This window comes from Aythya ferina, assembly GCF_964211825.1.
Source record: "Aythya ferina genome assembly, chromosome: Z".
Lineage (NCBI taxonomy): Eukaryota > Metazoa > Chordata > Aves > Anseriformes > Anatidae > Aythya > Aythya ferina.
This window is the reverse complement of record NC_140299.1, coordinates 81,540,795-81,559,193: the sequence shown is the minus strand read 5'-3', so window position 1 is coordinate 81,559,193 and position 18,399 is coordinate 81,540,795. Positions and strand designations below refer to the sequence as shown.

At 34.9% G+C, this 18,399-nt stretch overlaps 1 protein-coding gene across 1 annotated transcript in view; it reads right to left on the bottom strand.

The window, feature by feature from the left end:
- The window catches only part of ADGRV1 (adhesion G protein-coupled receptor V1), a 298,863-nt gene that overhangs the window by 255,601 nt on the left and 24,863 nt on the right, over positions 1-18,399 (bottom strand). Inside the window, exons 8-17 of the mRNA XM_084504535.1 lie at positions 16,704-16,888; positions 13,798-13,947; positions 12,596-12,691; positions 11,352-11,456; positions 9,793-9,906; positions 6,810-7,375; positions 5,322-5,592; positions 4,204-4,533; positions 912-1,088; positions 202-425 (exon numbers count right to left, since the gene is read on the bottom strand). Coding sequence (XP_084360661.1) covers positions 202-425; positions 912-1,088; positions 4,204-4,533; positions 5,322-5,592; positions 6,810-7,375; positions 9,793-9,906; positions 11,352-11,456; positions 12,596-12,691; positions 13,798-13,947; positions 16,704-16,888 — 2,218 coding nt within the window. The remainder of the gene's footprint in view (positions 1-201; positions 426-911; positions 1,089-4,203; positions 4,534-5,321; positions 5,593-6,809; positions 7,376-9,792; positions 9,907-11,351; positions 11,457-12,595; positions 12,692-13,797; positions 13,948-16,703; positions 16,889-18,399) is intronic.

Sequence of the window (18,399 nt, the reverse complement as noted above, 5' to 3'; positions counted from 1 at the left end):
TGGATAATAAATGCAAAATGGTTTCTTACATTGATCTCCTGTCAAAGACTCAAAGGGTCCAAAGAATCAAGGGTCCAATATTTCTTCAGACACGTATCAACACAATGTAAGTAATAACTTGTAATTAACACTGCGCTAATTTGTTATACATAAATTGAGTACTGCAGCTGATACATATGAATAGAGAATAGGGTACAGTACCTGTCCAGAGTTAATAACACAGTTTCGTTCATTTCAGGTACATCATCAGCTTTAATGGTGATGTTAATTGTAGTATCACTTTGTCCAGATAAGAAAACCACAGAGCCGTTAAAAGGACTTATATCATCGTGTGTTACTGTCTTTTGGTTGGGACCGGAGGGTTTCAAACTCCAGAACACAGTTGCTTGACCATCAGTCCCATCTCGATGCAATGCGATGGAAACCTGTGAAACACATTAATTTGTTGTGACTTGCAAAAGTAAATGCAAAACCAATTACTCCCTTGCAAATTACTATTTGAATAAATAATAATTACAAAAAAAAAAAAAAAAAGTTTGTCCAGTTCTAATTTGACAATGGGAAATGATCTATCTGATTCAGGATTTGTGTCAGTCCTACTTTACATGACAATTGGTGAGAGAGACTAACTGCAGTATCATTTGCTCTGTGTGAGCATCAAGGGCTAACTGGTTTTAGATGCTTACACAAAAAACAAAGACCAATCTCACTTCTCTGGAAATTAATAACAGATTATTTCAGAGCATTATTATTACTATTATTATTTAAGGAAGAGAATATTTGGGATAAGGCAGAACTTAGAGGAAGGCTTTTCCTCACATTAATTGTTAATGCTACACTGAATACAGCAAACTCCGCCTTCTCCAAATAAGTTTTCCATAGCAAAGGACGATATAAAAAGGCTTACTTACCAGTGTAGCAGGGGAATCTTCTGGTTCAGAAAGAATAATCGGTAAATTGCTAATAAAGCCTATTTCTCCATTTGCAATATCTGGAGTAATCCTCAGAGAAATATTTCGAATATCTCCTAACCTAGGACTCACAGATGGGACTAGAGGAATTCTATTCACCAGTTCAACTCCTTCCAGCTGTAGGAAAAAGTAGGAGAAAACTGAGAAATAAGAAGCCTCAGCACCAAGTCAGAACAGTTCTGACATTTCAGAGTAATTTCCATATGCAGGAAGTACACATCTCCAGTGCAAATTCTTCTATTAATAGGAAGAATTTGCATACTGATTTTTATAACTGCTGTTATAAAAATTTGTAAGTAGACATGTCAAAGAAATGAAGTGGATATTGTTGAGCTGTCAGCAGAATGGTATGCCTCCCAGACAAATCATATTAGTGTATGTAATTAAACACAGATCAAGCCAGTGAGAGACTGTCTGTTCCAGATCAGCTGATTCATTACTAGACCTATTAGCAGTAACTGATGAGCAGCATAGGCAATTGTCTAACATTATTTTTTGTGTCTTGCATTGATAAAAATCTAGGGAAATCACTGAAGTCATAATAATTTACAGCCAAACAGGCAAAGAATAATGCACTTTTCTTTCCTCTCTGCAAAATTTTAAGGAATTCTCTATCTAAGAACTACCAGAGCTGCATTAAAAATTTAAATTCAGTACAGTATTTCAAAACTATATTTTACCTATCACTGCATTTCTGATAGATTATAGATACTAAAAGCAAATAGATTTTTTTAACCTTTTCTTTAAGTGAGAAGCATCACTCATTAAGCCCAGCAGCAGTAGTGACATACCAAGGAAAGCAGAACTTGCCTGTTTAATTATTTCCTTCAAATATTACTTATGCCATGTCATTTTGTCTACATGCATCATTACAATAAATGTTTCCATAACAGATTTGCATATATTTCTGTGAACATTTCACTAGGGCATAAACTCCCACTGACATTTTTTCTTGGAGTTATCAGGTGTACAGTAAAGCTTTATTTTTGGGGGAAGAATAGTGGCCTTTCTTAAATTCATATAGTAATAATGGTTCACCATTTCAAAAGATGATTTTTAAAGTCTTACAGTTCTTAAAACAAAACTGTTAAATATGTGGGCTGCATCATATTTTGTTCCACAACTACTTGAGTAACACCCAGAAATATGCATGAACATTTATCTGATGATAGATTGAAATGTTTTACAAATACTGTATTCAGTAACTGATTCTCAACCATTTCAACTTGTTATCAAGAGTCTGAAGATTCAACTTGTTATCAAGAGTCTAAAGAACAGATGATGGCACTGTTTTTTTCTCCTCTTTTCTGAGCTTTCTCCTAGCGTAGGCCCCAATCCTGCAATTAACAGGATGAAAGCGCACCATTGTATGGTTGTTAGCTCAGTAAACTTTCTGAAATACTACACAGCCAAAACAATTTGCACGATTTAAAGTGTATGCTTTGGTACATTTGGGATAAAGTAATAATCAATAAAGAACAGAGATTTTATTCTTTCTGCAGTGTTTCCTTTAGTACCTTTTAAAGGAACCAGATCAAGGAGAAAAAAAAAAAAAAAGTAGTTATTTGAACCATAGCAATTAGTAGTTTATGAGCTTAATTTTCAGAGTTAATCTTCCTATCTATACCAAAAACTGCATCTGTGATTACAGCATGTTATTTACTTGAAGGTGTCACTAAGGAATGTATCTCACATTATCTCCTGTACCTTTATTCATCCTACAGTTGCATTTGCTTCTCCTCTGCCAATTCCTGAGTCTATTCGTTATTGTGCCTAAATACAACTCATTCTAAACATCTTCACTGAGATTATCATTTATTCATGATGCAGAAGGATTGTCACAGTGATAAATAGCAGTGTTTCCTTCTGCATGAGTTTCTAAATTAATTATTTGAACTGGAAATCTCCTCTGATTTAATTTGTTCAAACAAATAAGATTTTATTTATGGTTCATAGAGAAAGTACAGGAAAAAACAAACAAACAAACAAACAAAAAAAAACATGAACACATTGGAATCTACAGTTTGAAAATCCAGGCGAAGTGCTTGGAATGACTGGACATTCTGAAATATTTACAATATGTGTGTCTTGACCATAGTCAAAGGACAAAAAAAAAAAAAAAAAAAAAAAAAAGACGTTGAATACATGGAATTAGACGTTTAAGAATTTTGAGGATCTCTCAGACAGCTTGCAGTCATAAAACATATTAATGTGTTCTAGTATTTCAGAAAGCAATTCCTAATCTAACTGTGAATGCCATAAATAAATAAATAAAATTGCATATTAGTTAAACAATATAACTCTGGCAAAAAAAAAAAATAATAAATTCCTCCTTTAAGAGAATGTAGGGAGAAGGATATGGAGGGAGGAAATCTTTCAAAGGTCTTAGAAGTGCTTACAACATCTTTGGTAGACTATAAGGAAAACACAAAACCTGGCAAATTTGAAATTCATGGATATAACATCAACACCTTCAACAATGATAAAAGTTATCTTTTACAAATTCAGATAGAAAAAAAAAAGTGAGGAAAACTACTCAGGGAAAACTAGAAAAAAAAATGTAAGTTTTCCTAACAAATTTATATATAGATGCAATATAATATACATTTGACCCTTCTTAATTTATGACTTAGAATAGTTCAGCTGGAAGAGCAAAGGTCACAGTATCACAGAATTGTAGGAGTTGTAAGGGACCTGGACAGGCTGGAGAGCTGGGCAGGAAGAAACCAGGTGAGGTTTAACAAGAGTAAGTGTAGAGTCCTGCACCTGGGAAGGAACAACTGCATGCATCAGTACAGGCTGGGGGGTGACCTGCTGGAGAAGGACCTGTATCAAGCCCAAGTTACATTTACTTGCATGTCATTTCTGAAATTTTTCCTGCTTCAGTAATTTAATTTTAAGAACCTTACTTTTTTCACGTTCCAAGTCAGAGGCCAAGCAGAAACATGCTTCAAGGGGCAAGCAACAGCCTACACTGATCTCATTTTGATAAACTCCATGATTAATACCTGAATCCTCCTTATTTTTTAAATTTGTGTAATTACTAGTGATTAGGAATATAAAACTTTATGGCATAGTTATGAAAGCTGTCTTTTTTTCTTTCTTTTTTTTTTTTTTTTTTTTTCAGGAATAGTCATTTACAGTCAAGGGGAAGGATCAATTATTGAATCATAGTCTTCATATTAAATAAGCTTAAAAAAAAAAAAAAAACAAACACACAAAACTGAGATACCTGTATGAGGAAATGAGCACCATTTTGAAGAAATGCATCGTTTCTTATTGGTATACTCAAAGTATGATGTGTTTTTCCTTCTGGAAACAGGAGGATGCTGTTTCTAGACATGTTCAGAATGCCATCTTTTGCTCTCTCAGGATCCAGAGCTCCAGCTGGGATATACAGTGCAGTATAAACCAACTGCACATCTCCAACTGTTCCTTTCTCCCGAACAAAACTCAAGGATAAAAAGCGTCCCGTTGGATTACTTTCAATCTTCTGACTCTCCAAAGGATAAAACTTTATTACGCCATAAACATCATCACTGTCCTGAATGTAAAACAAAAGCTGCAAAACAGAAAACAGCATCACTGTACTCAATGCTACAGTCAATATACACCACAGTTTTCATGTTTTCATGACAGTATGTCTTAACTGTCATCATACATTTTTATCGTTACTGAATTGGCACTCGAGAAAGAAATCAGATTGACAGCCCCAAAGTATTGTTTGTGCACAAGCAGCACAGCACTGATAGCAGCAACTTTCCTGCTATGCCTCATCTATGTCAGAATGAGCTTTGAATAACTGATTTTTGGTTCAGCAGCCAAAGTGAATAATTTGAATATATTTCAGACTGAAAAAAAAATAAAAAAATTCATTTAATTCACCAAGTTCATTTCAATCGATAATTCAAAAAGCAATGTAGGGAACTGAGCCACAAAATTATCAGTAATGCTAATTACCCCTTATTTAACAGTTCAGAGGTTAATCTTAATCACTAAGCCATCCTCTTGAAGCTGTTACTCTGTGTAAAACATTCCAGTATCTACAGCAAATAAGCAAGTGAAAATAAATGCTCAACCTTCTCTTAGCAAGCAACCAATCCAGACAGCATTTATGCAGTGATATTTATGATGGAAATATTCTAAGCTAAATGCTACTGCATTAAATAGGTCTGGCCTTGAATAATATGTTAAGCCAAAGACTTCAGATGTGGCTCCTTATACTTAGAATACATCAGCTTGCTTCACTTAAATTCAAGGGCAACTACTTCAGTTTAGCCAATCCAACATAACTGGTGAAGTCCCTAATTATTATAACCTCCTCAAAACAAGTTCTGAAATCAAACTTACCTCAGATGGTTCGCTGACTTCTGCGCCTCCCTGTATTGTATGAGCTAAGAGCTTCAGAAGATAGGGCTCTGCTTCTTCTGGTATGTTATCATCAATAACGGTCAGAGACAGCGTGACCAGCATCTGTCCTTGATCAAAATGTATCTCCCCTCTCTCTGGAACAAGGTCTGCAGTCACAGGTGAGGGATCACTGCTATTCCGAGTTATGACCCAGGTCACAGAAACATTTCCATGTGTTCCACCATTTCTTACGATTGTGATCTCTTCAAACCTATGGTTTTGAGTGAAAACAGAAATCTGTAACGTGCAATTATAATTAATATCGGTTTACTTAGTTATTTGTTCCCTGGAAGATTTATACTGACTTCAGTGGAATCAATATTAACTGCTGCTACTGACACCTGAGTCAGGACTTAAAATTTGTGAAATCATACCACACAAGTAGAATTTTCTCAGGTTGCTTATTCATGCGATAATATACCTAAAGACATGAATAATATATCTAAAGACATTAGTCAGAATTTATTTTGTTTACAGTAAGAAAGATACTATGAAGAGGAAACTTGGCATGTTTACATTTTTTCTCAGGAAAGATGTTAAATTTCAGAAACCTTTTTCTCAACTAAATTTCTACACTGTTTTATGGACTATATCAAAATATAATTATCAGGTGTGAGTGATTAAATAATTATTTTATTTAACATAAGGTGACTCAACTATTTGCCTATGTACTGAAATGCAATTTATCAATCTTTGTGACTATGGAAATGTCATGTTTCCTGTATCTGTGTGTAAGAAAAAAAAAAAAAAAAAAGAAAAAAAAAAAGTGAATATTGAAGTGCTAGGCTCTACATACTAGAATTTGTTCATAAAATCATAGGCTGATACGTTACCTCTTTCTCTGGGAATGACCCACCATCACTAGCTAGCAGTGGACATTTTTACTGAAACTGGAAATATTGTATAGATATCAGTCCTGCCTGTAAAGATTTGTGTGTAGATTTGTTTTTAATTTATCTGTAAAATTACATATATTTAACTTATTTGGAAGTCTATGGGTATTCAGTACTTCACAGGAGACACTCACCACCATTTTTTAACCAGAGACTGACTAATATACAGTATAGACAAAGATTTACTGGGAAAGAAACCCTGAAATATATTTTCCACTTGTATGAACGGGTGTGTGGCAGCATCACAACTTCACTAATCCATCTTTTAGATTACAGGTTTTTCAGTATTTTGATGATGTCATTAAATATTTACAGTTCTTATATATAGTTCATAAATATTAAAATACTTTTGCATAATTAGACATTTTCTGCCTTGAAAATTATATATAGTTTATAATAATTACATGTTAGGTGATTTCTATATTAATTTTTCAGTAGTGATTTTATAATTACTGTCAGTGAAATCCTAAGAATGCTTTACAGTGCCAAACAAATCCCTTAACATGACGAGATACTGTTTGAAGGTCTGTAGTACCTTGAAATTTGGTCTTCATCAATGATAACAGTTTGAGCAAACAGGATACTGTTGATTGAAAGCACTCCGTAGGGTTTATCATTTGGTTGGATGGTGACGTGAACAACAGATGGATTAACCAAAATAGCATCTCCCTGTAACGTGTCCTTTAGGAGCATAATTTGGAAAGTCTCAGCAATTTCTGGTATGGCATCGTCAAGGATCTTGAATTTCATATATACTTCATGAACTAGAGGTGGGAAGACAATAGTTGTATTTGGCTGAAGATCTAGGAAGTCTAAATTGAGCTGTGCATGTGCTGTTGAATTCCCAGTTATGATGGTGTAACTGACAGAGACTTCACATTCATCAGGTCCAATTAATTTTCCGCTGTCATCCTTACCACGAACCACTTGAACTGTGAGCACATCAACTTCCTCAGGCACCATGTAAGTGCTCTGAGCAAATCGCACAGGGCTGTCATTTTTCTTAATATTAATCTGAACTGAATTCCTTGTGGTATTGATTTCAGCCCCTCCCTCCACACTCCTGAGATGAACAACAAACAATTCATCATTTTCAGGTATCTGGAAAAATAATAATTGCAACAGGGTGTAAGTCCCATTTCAAATATATGCAGAACACTTACTTAGAAATATGTTTCATATATTTCGCAAAAAAGGGAAATAATGTAAACATTACAACCTTTTTCATATTAATATAAACAGGCAAAAAGAAACTCGCTTGCAACTTTGAAAATCCCTTCTCAAAACTGAATGTTTCCATTTTCTAAGACATACTTCTATGCTCTGGAAATACAAAAATGTGGGAAAAGAAAAATATCTTTCTGTATCTTTCCAACTAGAAAGTATGAGGAGATCCAAACCCAACTTGTGGAAGTTGCTCTGCTTGGAAACAAGTGTTCCTGCCAGTTATTTAGTCTGACATCTTGATTTGCTGATGTTAACACAGTTTTACATCTATGCATGCCTGAAAGAACAGAGGAACAACGTATGAACACAACCTACCTTGGTCCTTTTGTTATTTGCTGCTGAGAGAAATTCCACAACAAAATTGCTTATGTGTTACTAATGGCATTGCTTTGTTATAAGGCTGATGAATCCTTTCCATGTAGTTCTGTTTACTGAGCAAAAAAAGTTCAGAATTCCCTGTGGTCCAATATTTCTTCTCTTTGACACTCATTTGTTAATTGGCCACCCTTAGATCCTGTTTCAGGGCAAAAAACGGTATGCATGCAGCTGTCTTTGTAGCTGAGGCCAATTTTGTCCTTTGTTTGACTTGCGGCACTTAAACTTGCATAATATTTTTGACTGATGCAGGTTGTGTTTTTTTTCCAACGTGAGATTTGCAAGTTCTCGGTCACCTCTCTCCTACACTACTATTTCCTATTTTATCTTATTAAAATTGATATTAACTTACGCTTGTTTTAGTTCACTAGTTCAAATATACTGTGTTCAAATACTAGTTCATATTTGCACTACAAAAATATGCATTTGACAGTCAGAATGTACATGCCATTTTAGTTGCAGATAAAATCTTAGTATCCTACATAAATAAGGCATTGTGGAGCTTTCAATTGCATCATGATTGACCGATAAATACACGAGTCAAACTTCAAATATAATAGTATAAATGATTTCCAGTGCTGCCTTGCCTCTTTAATTTTCTCTTAAACAAAGTTGCCATTCTACTCAAAAAGGAAATGTGCACAGGAAAAGTACTATAAATGCAGAGCTGTGAAAATCAGAACTACAGTCCCCTACCTTCTGTAAGGCTGCCCAATTCTGAAAAACACTTTTTTCATTGTTTTCCCAAACTCAGATCCTAAAAGCTCAAATTCAGTTCTGACAGTAATGCTGGATTCTTGTGAAGTCCATCATCATCATCATCAATAAACGTTTTTGTGCAAAATTCATCTTTCACAAACACTTGTGAAAGACTTTCGCAGAGTGGGAAGATTGACTAGACATACCAAATACAGATCAAGTTTTTAGAAGTTTGAGGGCATTTGTCAGAATAAAAATAAATAAAATCTCATCCTCCCAAGAGAAAAGACACTAACAATTTATTTCTGTGTGAAAGTCACTGAAATATTACATTGAATCGGAAAGAGATGTTTCCACACTTCAGCACCCCAGGTTGGCACAGCGTCTTAACACTAGAGTATCAGTAGAAATGTGGAAGGACATTTTTTATAATTAACAGTAAAAAGGAAACAAGCCGCTTTACAGTTCTGTGCTCACTTCTGAAACAGACACATTTCACCATTATTTTTTTCTAATTAATTTCTCATTAAGTTGTTTTGTATTGTATTATTTTGATGTCCCTGTTTTCCCTCTTAAGCTCATTATAAAGGAGAAGAAAGACACAAAAGAAAAGTGTGGGTATGAAAAAAGGAAAATCACAAGTTGCAAATTAGAAGAATGTTTTCTTTACTCAGAGAAAAAAAAGAAAGCCTCACAACCTATGAGTTGTTATGTGTTTTTTGTTTGTTTGTTTGTTTTTTAATTGGCCAATCTGAGAACAGAAAAATGTTAATTATCACCTAGTATTCATGCTTTTCACAAGATTGCATGTTTGTTTCAGGAATCTTATGTATTCTTAGAAGGATTTTTTCAAATATGTTTCTACCCTAAACATATCTGAAAACAAACAAACAAAAAACTATAAATCTTTTTCAATCTGTCTTCTCCCTGTGAATATTCAATCTGTCGTATTCTTTCTTTAGTGACAAAGATAACGTGTCTCCTCAGCCAGGACATGTTCATAAACTAAAAATATTCACTGATCAGAACTAAAGATGGAGCATTAGAAAGAGCAAAAATAATAGACCAGAGAGCCAAAATTTAACATCACTTCATTAAATAGAACTGCTTTTAACCTTATTTAAGCCAAGGCTTTTTGTAACTTATTACTCTAAGTCTTTCCAGAACTGCAGTTAACCTTCTACATATCAAAGCCTAAGATGAAGCCTTGTTCCTACCTGATCATCAAGCACTGTTAAATTATAAATCAGCATTGATCTCCCAGGTGTGAATGTAATATTTCCCTTAGCTGGACTAAGGTCTTCTTCAGCTGGGTTTGGACCATCTTTTATCTGCAAAGAATTGATTTGTCTGATAAGAAGTATATAAATCTGGAATACAAATCCAGTGCAAGTACAATAACCAATATGCAGTGTGACTTGCATAACAAATGACTATCTGTTCAGCCATCTCCAACTTACAAACATGAACATTCAGTTGTGAAAATCTGCTCTTTTCTGGCAGACAGTGTAAGTCAGAACAACCACTCCGAAGAAATTCTGTATTTCCAGAATAAGAGGAAGAAAACTACTTCCATATAGGCCTATGGGGGCTCTTTATTATTTTTCTGATGCATAACTGACCCTTTCATATTACAGAAAGGATATTCATGCAAATTCAGTTTGAATCAATAGTATTTCATAATAAATTCCAAGACAAAGTAATAGTACTTACTGGTTTTGTGTCCCTTCGATCTTGACTTGTGATATTAAAGATACTAAATTTAGCAGTGAAACTCAAAATACTACAAAGCCTCTTAAAGGTCATACGGGATATTTTGTTTTGAGAACATTTTGTAAATTATTTTTCAACATACATATATAATGCTGTGAGATAGACCTAATTAATTGTCCAGATAAAATTTACTGTACCTTAGAACAAACACATTTGCAAAAAAAAAAAAAAAAAAAGGAAAATGCACAGAGAATCATATTTAGTACTTTAACTGTTCATGCTACATTTAGTATTAATAAAATCCAGTGCAAAGCTTTTCTAGATTAAAGCTTTGAGGTCTAGTAAGGGCCTTACCCTTCCTTAACAGGCAATTAGTACAGAAATATCTATAGGAAAGATTTTATATATAATTTTAAAGTAACTAATAGAATCTGAACTACATAAGAAAAAGTAATCAACGAAGGCAGTAATTGCATCACATTCAAATCACATACATAAATAACAGGATAAGTATTCACCATGATTAATTATTTTGAAAGCTTTAGTTACAGGGAATTCAAGATAGAGATCAAGACACAGATGATTATAGATTATACATAGATTATAGATTATACATATATAGATTATATGATTATACAGAAATTCACCAAATCCTGAGCACTCACAGTAGAAAGTTGGGATAATCATTAAAGACTCACTTGAATATTTGTATGTAAAATAAATAAATTCTTTTTTAAATTTAGATAAGACATTTCTTATATACTTAATATGCATTATTTTCTAGTAATACATACTGATGTTGCCTCACATACCTCTCTCTCTAAATGACAGAAAATACTCGGTTTTCTCTAGTACCTCTTAAACAGTCAATTAAACAGTCAGATAATTACAGTATTTTCTATATGACAGTTAATATGAATCCATTTTATGAAACAGATCTACCTAATGTTTATGTAGGTATTTTGTCCTTCTCCCTCTTTTGCAAACACTTCAATAAATTATGATTACAACCTCTCAGATTAATCCAGCAGGCTACGGTATGAAGTCTTTTGGATAAACTCACCTCAAAAGTTATGATGACCGTCCCATAGGTTCCCCTCTCTCTAATTAGAGTGAGCGGTACAAATTCATTTCTGCCCCTGGGCTCATTCACTGTGATTAAGGCAGACTAATGAGGAAGAAAAGGAACAGACAATCAGACACAGATCAAATATCACAGCAGAATGAAGAAACTGTTACCATAGAAATACCAAACTCCCACAGACAAGTTAATCCAATCTGCAAACCAGTCCACCGATGGCATAAATTTCCTAGCAACCAATTAGTTCAGCTAATAAAAACCTTGAAAGATTTCAGATAAAAAATTATCACGTAATGCAATTTGTGTGGGTTTTGTTGTTGTTGTTTGTTTGTTTATTTCTGTAAATGAACATAGTCAACACACACAAAGCCCTCGCATATTATCACTGGTATTTTTAGGAGCTCCTACACCCATTAAAAATAGGTTTTCAGCATCATGAAGTCATTTATTAGATAGCTAGCTATAAATGTACTCAGGACAATCATTTAGGTCATTGGTCACTTTTTTAGACTATTGTAGGAGACAGATTTTGAAGATATCCACTAATCCCAGGAGCAGCTTGGCTTAGTACTGTGACTCTAAAATTTTCTTATGTTCTTACGTTTTTTCAGGGAAGTCCTAAACAAAATTATGTTGTCAGAATGCTGTCAATAAGGCATAGCTACTCGTTCTACTAATACAACCTCTGTATTATTGCAAATAGCATCTGCTAGAGTAACAACAGCATCTTATCCCAGAGGGTGTTATAAAATGCATATATTATGACAATGTTCCCTCAGCTTGTCAGTCAAGTATAATAAGGCTCACTACTGATGGTAAAATGTATATATTCTCAAGATTTTCAAATCACATTTTTTACCTTTAACTTTCCTAGGGTATTATTCCTCAGTGTCTTCCCTACTATATTTAGATCTTGACTTATAGATGAGGGGCAGTGAGACTGAACAACTTTAAGTAAGTTTTATCTTTAAGATGAGCAACATTGATATCCATCCAAGTGCGAGGCTCTCAGGCTATTTCTCAATACCTAAAAGCATACAGTAGTATTAAAGCTGTATATATGCATGAATTACATACATATGTATGAATTACCTCTAGAGACATTTTAAAATATGTAACTCAGAATCAGTTTTCAAGGGATTCAGTTGAATAACTAACCAGCATCTTTGAAAATTTCACCTTTATGCTTTCTAAAATTTTCATATATACCATATAAAAAGCCATACCATGTTAAAAGAAATTATTCCAAAGGCATTGTCATTTGATAAGATTGTTACAGTGACAGACTTGGGTGAGCCAAGCTTCATCTTTGCAGATGGTTTCTAAAATTAACAAAAAAAAATAAGATATTATATATGGTAAATATAGGCAAAAATAAAAACATCTTGATTTTACTGTTTTAAATATTATTCTCTGAAAATTGTATGTCTTTTTATTAAATATTACAGTAAAATTTATTTAAAGCAACAGAATGCAGCAAAATAATTCTTCCTCATTTAGGAAGTATATTCTATATGGTCAACAGCAAAGTGCATGAAACAAACCTTTCGAAGGATTACTTGCAGTTTGGCAATCTATTAGGAATAGGGAACCAGGTTTGAAGCACATAGCTCTGCCAAGAACTCAAAAATTATTCTTTTTTCTTTTCTTTCTTTTTTTTTTTTTTTTTTTTCTAGCACTTGTATAAAACTGAAACTTCGAAGCTATTTTGTGTACTGAGTTATCAACTAGAGGAAACATTATTTACAGTGTTGTAAAAATGAGCTACTACATTTACATGTCAAAAGAAGGAAAAATATAGACTTCTACACTCACTGCCAATATTTCCTGAAATGTATAAAAAGCATGATTTTTTTAATTTACAGAACTGATTTCAAAATTAGTCATGAACTGCTACCTTAAAAAAATATATAAAATAAACTTTTTTGTGAGCTCCTCATAGAATGAATCCCATGAGATGGAACCATATGCACAGATTTATCAATGTGTTTTTTAAAAATTGGTTGTTCAAAGGGAAGTCTTGTTTACCCTCTGCAGGACTGGAAATCATTCTGCTTTTTTTGCTACTTCTACCCTTTCTTGTAGGTGCAGTGTGTAGGAAAACAGGAAAGGTTGACCTTTCACAGTCTAATTCCTTGGCACTCTAGCATAATGCCTTCAGATACCCACAACTGAATGCAGTGCTTGCTGAAGTTTCAGAATATGTCTATACTGCACAGCAACATCACATAGACTCCCACAGGAACAACAAAACTTTCTTAAAAGGAGCATAAGAACCATCCTGGCTAGTCTCCAAATTTTAGTTCTTACCTATTAAGACTCAGACCCACAAGCATGACTGCACAGAGTTCTACAGAATACCATTCATTTCTGTCAGATTACATAGCATTTTCTGGCCAAAGGGATAAATTGAAAAACTTAGACTTACTGGTAATGTCAAGTAAAATGTGAATGTCTCATCAGCCTCCGGAAGGTCATCATCACAGACAGATATATACACTGTTCGGTTTGTTTCTGTATCAGGTATAAATGCAGCTGCATATGTGTCAAAAAAGTCTCCTGTATCTTCTCCATAAAGCTACAATAAATACACAAGTGAGTGACATCTTCTTCACCTACAATCTTCTTTAATATTATTCTGGACTAATTATATGGATTTCATGCATTTTTCTATGCACATGATTCCTCCCACTGTTTACCCTGCTATTACATAGTTTATTTATAGACAGAAAGTACAAATAATAGCCTCTTGTATCCATACTAAGTAACCAGAAATAACAACACTTCATTCAGAACCACTTATGACGTGGTTCCTTAAAACTGGTTATCTTTTGCTTAATGTACCATATGACCAGTTTTTAATTAAAAGATTGTACTGAGAACAGAGCTGCACACCATGTATTAACTCACCTGAATTACACTTGCCCTAAAGTGAAACTGTCCTCTGCCTTCCTCTCTCACTCTAGGGACTAGAATAAGTTTAGTTTAACCTAGATTAATGTTTAGATTGCCAAAGATGGGCAAGCTGAATTTTAAAATGTAAAGCTCTGCTTTCACATCATTCAACAAAGGAAAAGTGCACCAAATCAAATATTAAGTAAAGTGCTTATAGGGCGGATTGCAGAGCCAGTGGTGTCAAGACTGGCAAAATCTGTAGGCTAATTTTACAGTTTGAAGCTGAGATTAAATGGCATAGTCCTGGCATTTACCTGTTTTTGCAAGATTTTCTTGACTGTGACCTGATGAACTGTCAAATTCTCCAATGCATTCAGTACGTCATTTCAAAAACATCCCCATGGCTGCTACACCTTAAACTACCACCCTTATAGGCACTGACAGTTTGCACAGACCACTGTGAAAAAAAGCTATTCTTTTTTTGAGAATAATGAAATTAGAATTTCAATGAAGAGGCAACAAAGTATAGTAGATATTTTTGTGTTTGTCACCTCTCATTGGACGTTTTGGCAACTGTATTTTTTAAGTATCTGAACCAACGCTAGACCTACCAAAAGACTTTTATGAAAATGGATTGTATTTTTTTTTTCTAAAGGAGATCAGGTCTAATACAAAAACTAAGTTACTCTGTTTGTTATGCCAACATATAACACTACTTTCAAACTAAAATCACATTTTCTCAAGGTTTCCTCCTTAGATGTTAATAAACTCTTAAATCCCTGCAGATCAATTTCTATTCATTGTGATTTTTAAGATACGTATTTTGAGAATAAACTGTATCACAGTATAGATACTCAGTTTCTTTTGCCTACCCACTAAAACAAATCATGAGCAGTACATCTCTGCTACTCTGCTGTGTTGTCCTTATTCACACCCAATAACATCTTACTCCATACACATACAGTTTAACACACTCTGAAGGGTTTAATCACTTAAATGGAGTACAATTGAAATCATGGTTATTAACAGCTAAAAGATAAAATCAATGATGAAAAGATAAAATCAATGATGTAAAAATAGTAACTGACCTCTCAAAGAACGGACTCAAAAAGTGGAGTAGCTATTAAAATCCTTAACTCACAGAATAACAGAATAGTTTGGCTTGGAAGGGACCTTAAAACCAATCCCCCAGCCCAGGGCAGGGACACCTCCCCCCAGCCCAGGCTGCCCCCAGCCCCATCCAGCCTGGCCTTGGGCACTGCCAGGGATGGGGCAGCCACAGCTCCTCTGGGCAGCCTGGGCCTGGGCCTCACCACCCTCTGAGGGAAGAATTTCCTCCTAACATCTAATCTAAACCTACTCTCTTTCAGTTTAAAGTCATTCTCCCTTGCCCTATCCCTACACCCCCTGACACAGAGTCCCTCCCCAGCTTTCCTGCAGCCCCCTTTAGGCACTGGCTGGCTGCTGTGAGGTCTCCCGGGGACCTTCTCCTCTCCAAGCTGAACAACCCCAGCTCCCTCAGCCTGGCTCCATGGGAGAAGGTTCTAAACTGCAGGTTCTAGAGTAATCTTGAAAATAAGAAGTCATTAAATAGATGCATTTTCATTATGAATGCACAGCTAGCATCAAAACCAAACATTGTCCTGAGCCGCTTGAGCTGGCTCCTTCAAGAAATGTTTAAACCATTTTCTTGACACCACTGACACTGACAAAAGGAATTTGCTCAGTTACAGAAACTGGGTTTGGCTTATCCAAACCATAGAATCATGGAATATCCTGAGTTGGAAGGGGGCCATGAGGATCACCGCGCCCAACTCCTGGCTTCACACAGGACCACCCAAAAATTAAACCATGTGTCTGAGCATTGTCCAAACACTTGTTGCACTCCAACAGGCTCAGTGCCATGACTTTGGGCAGCCTGTCCCAGTGCCTGACCACCCTCTGGGTGCAGAACCTTTCCCTAACCCCCATCCTGACCCTGCCCTGTCCCAGCTCCATGCCATCCCCTCGGGTCCTGTTGCTGTCCCCAGAGAGCAGAGCTCAGCGCCTGCCCCTCCACTCCCCTCGTGAGGGAGCTGCAGGCCGCCATGAGGCCACCCCTCAGCCTGCTCTGCTCTGGGCTGAGCAAACCCAGGGACCCCAGCCGCTCCTCATACGTCTTGCCCTCAAGACCCTTCACCGTCTCTGTTGCCCTCCTTCAGATGCTCTCTAAGAGCATCGTGGCCTTTGTATTTTGTAGCACCCAAAGCTGCACATAGTGCTCATGGTGAGGCTGCACCAGTGCAGCGCAGAGCGGGACAATCCCTTCCCTCGAACTGAAGCACTGTCCCAGCGAAGTATCACATTCCTTTTTGTTGTCTTGGTACAAGCATAAGCAACATTCAAAGCTTCAAAAATACATTAATATTTAGTGACGATACAACTGGCATGGTTTCTTACCGACACAACTGCTGTGACGTTAGCAGGCTTCCCTGTTCTCTCGATTACAAGGCGTATAACAGTTGTACTTGTTTCATTAACTACAAATTCTGTTTGTCCACTGAACTTCACTTCTGTTTCTCCAGATGTGAAATGAATGAGTAGCAATAAAAGCAAATAAACTAATAAAGAATCAGAGGGCATCCCTATAGAGAAGAAAAAAAAAAAAAAAAAAAGAATAATTAAAAATAAATTGTGTATCTAAAACATGTAAAACAACCTCTGTTGGCCTTACTAATGCAGTCAACCTTTCTGGAAATGCTTCTGCAAATCCTTCAAATACTGTGATTTTCTTGTAAACTTCAGAAATGAGACAAAAACAAGCACAGGTCTCAGCCACAATCAAGTTAGACAGCGTAATTATCTTCTGGATTCAATTCTGTTTTCATAATTTTAATCTAATGATATTCTAAAAAACCTATATCGATGTTTTCCAAATGGAGGAATAAGTAGCTTTTAAGGAAAAAAAAAAAAAAATATATATATATATATATATATATATATATATATAAAGAAAAGCCACAACTGTTTTCATATCTAACCAACCAAAAATAACTTGAGGGTTTACAGTTCAATACTTCTTGTATTTTTTTTTTCCTTTTAATCTCTTTGATTCTCTTTAGAAATATAAATGAACTGGCATGAAAGGTGAAGACCTGGGTGTCTGCAGTCATCTCATAGACTGTTTTTGACATTTTATGGACCATGAAATGTTCTTAAACATTTGCATATTTACATGAGGTTCTTTTGACTGCTTATCTCATGATTCTTTCACGTTCTCCTGTCATACAGAATTGCTGTGGCACATTTTACTGTGATCATAACCTTTACACAGACAGATACTTATTTTTATTTGTTTATGCACAATGTTTGGTTTTCTTTTCTCTTAAGATAAGACAACTTACACTAAGGTGGTTTATCTTTCTTACATCATAGATCAATTACATGATGTAACACATATTTTTAAGTTCCGGTGAGGTCATTAGGTATTAATACTCTTAAAGATGCATTTTTAAGAGGCTTTGGCACAACAAACTGGAAACAGATGCTATGTTATGCAGAAGCTCATATTGTGTACAGTGGGGATCAGAACTAAACACTTGGACATGGAATGGAGCAAATTTCTGCCATGAGATTCTGAGCAATTAATGAACAAACCAAGAGAACATTAAGACCAGAAAGTACTATGGCATGGATCTTTAATAGAACCAGTTCTTTCAGCACGTTTCTTTTAACTTGCAGTCACAATTTTATAATTTTAATTTTAAATCTCTGTACAAAAGATACAAATAATATCTGTGTGATTACATTTAAATAAATTGTCACTTTGTATAAAATTGTGCTTCCAAGTACTGTGTTTTTCAGGTTAATCTGTCAATGTCAATTGGATGAATTGTACAGAAAATACTCCATATCAATTATATTTAAGCAAAGCTGTGTTAGCAAGAACTCATCCTTATTACTTGTAACAGTTAATGAAAGTGCTGTCAGAAATGGTCAGAAGATTTTTTAAATTTATGAAAATTTCTGAAAATTACTGAAACATATTTTTTAAAGTGTATGTCAAATTTATAATCAGAAAACACTTCAGTTCCAGTATGGATTTTAAGTATATGTATGTTATATGTATGCACTCAGATAATGTTTATCTTCTACT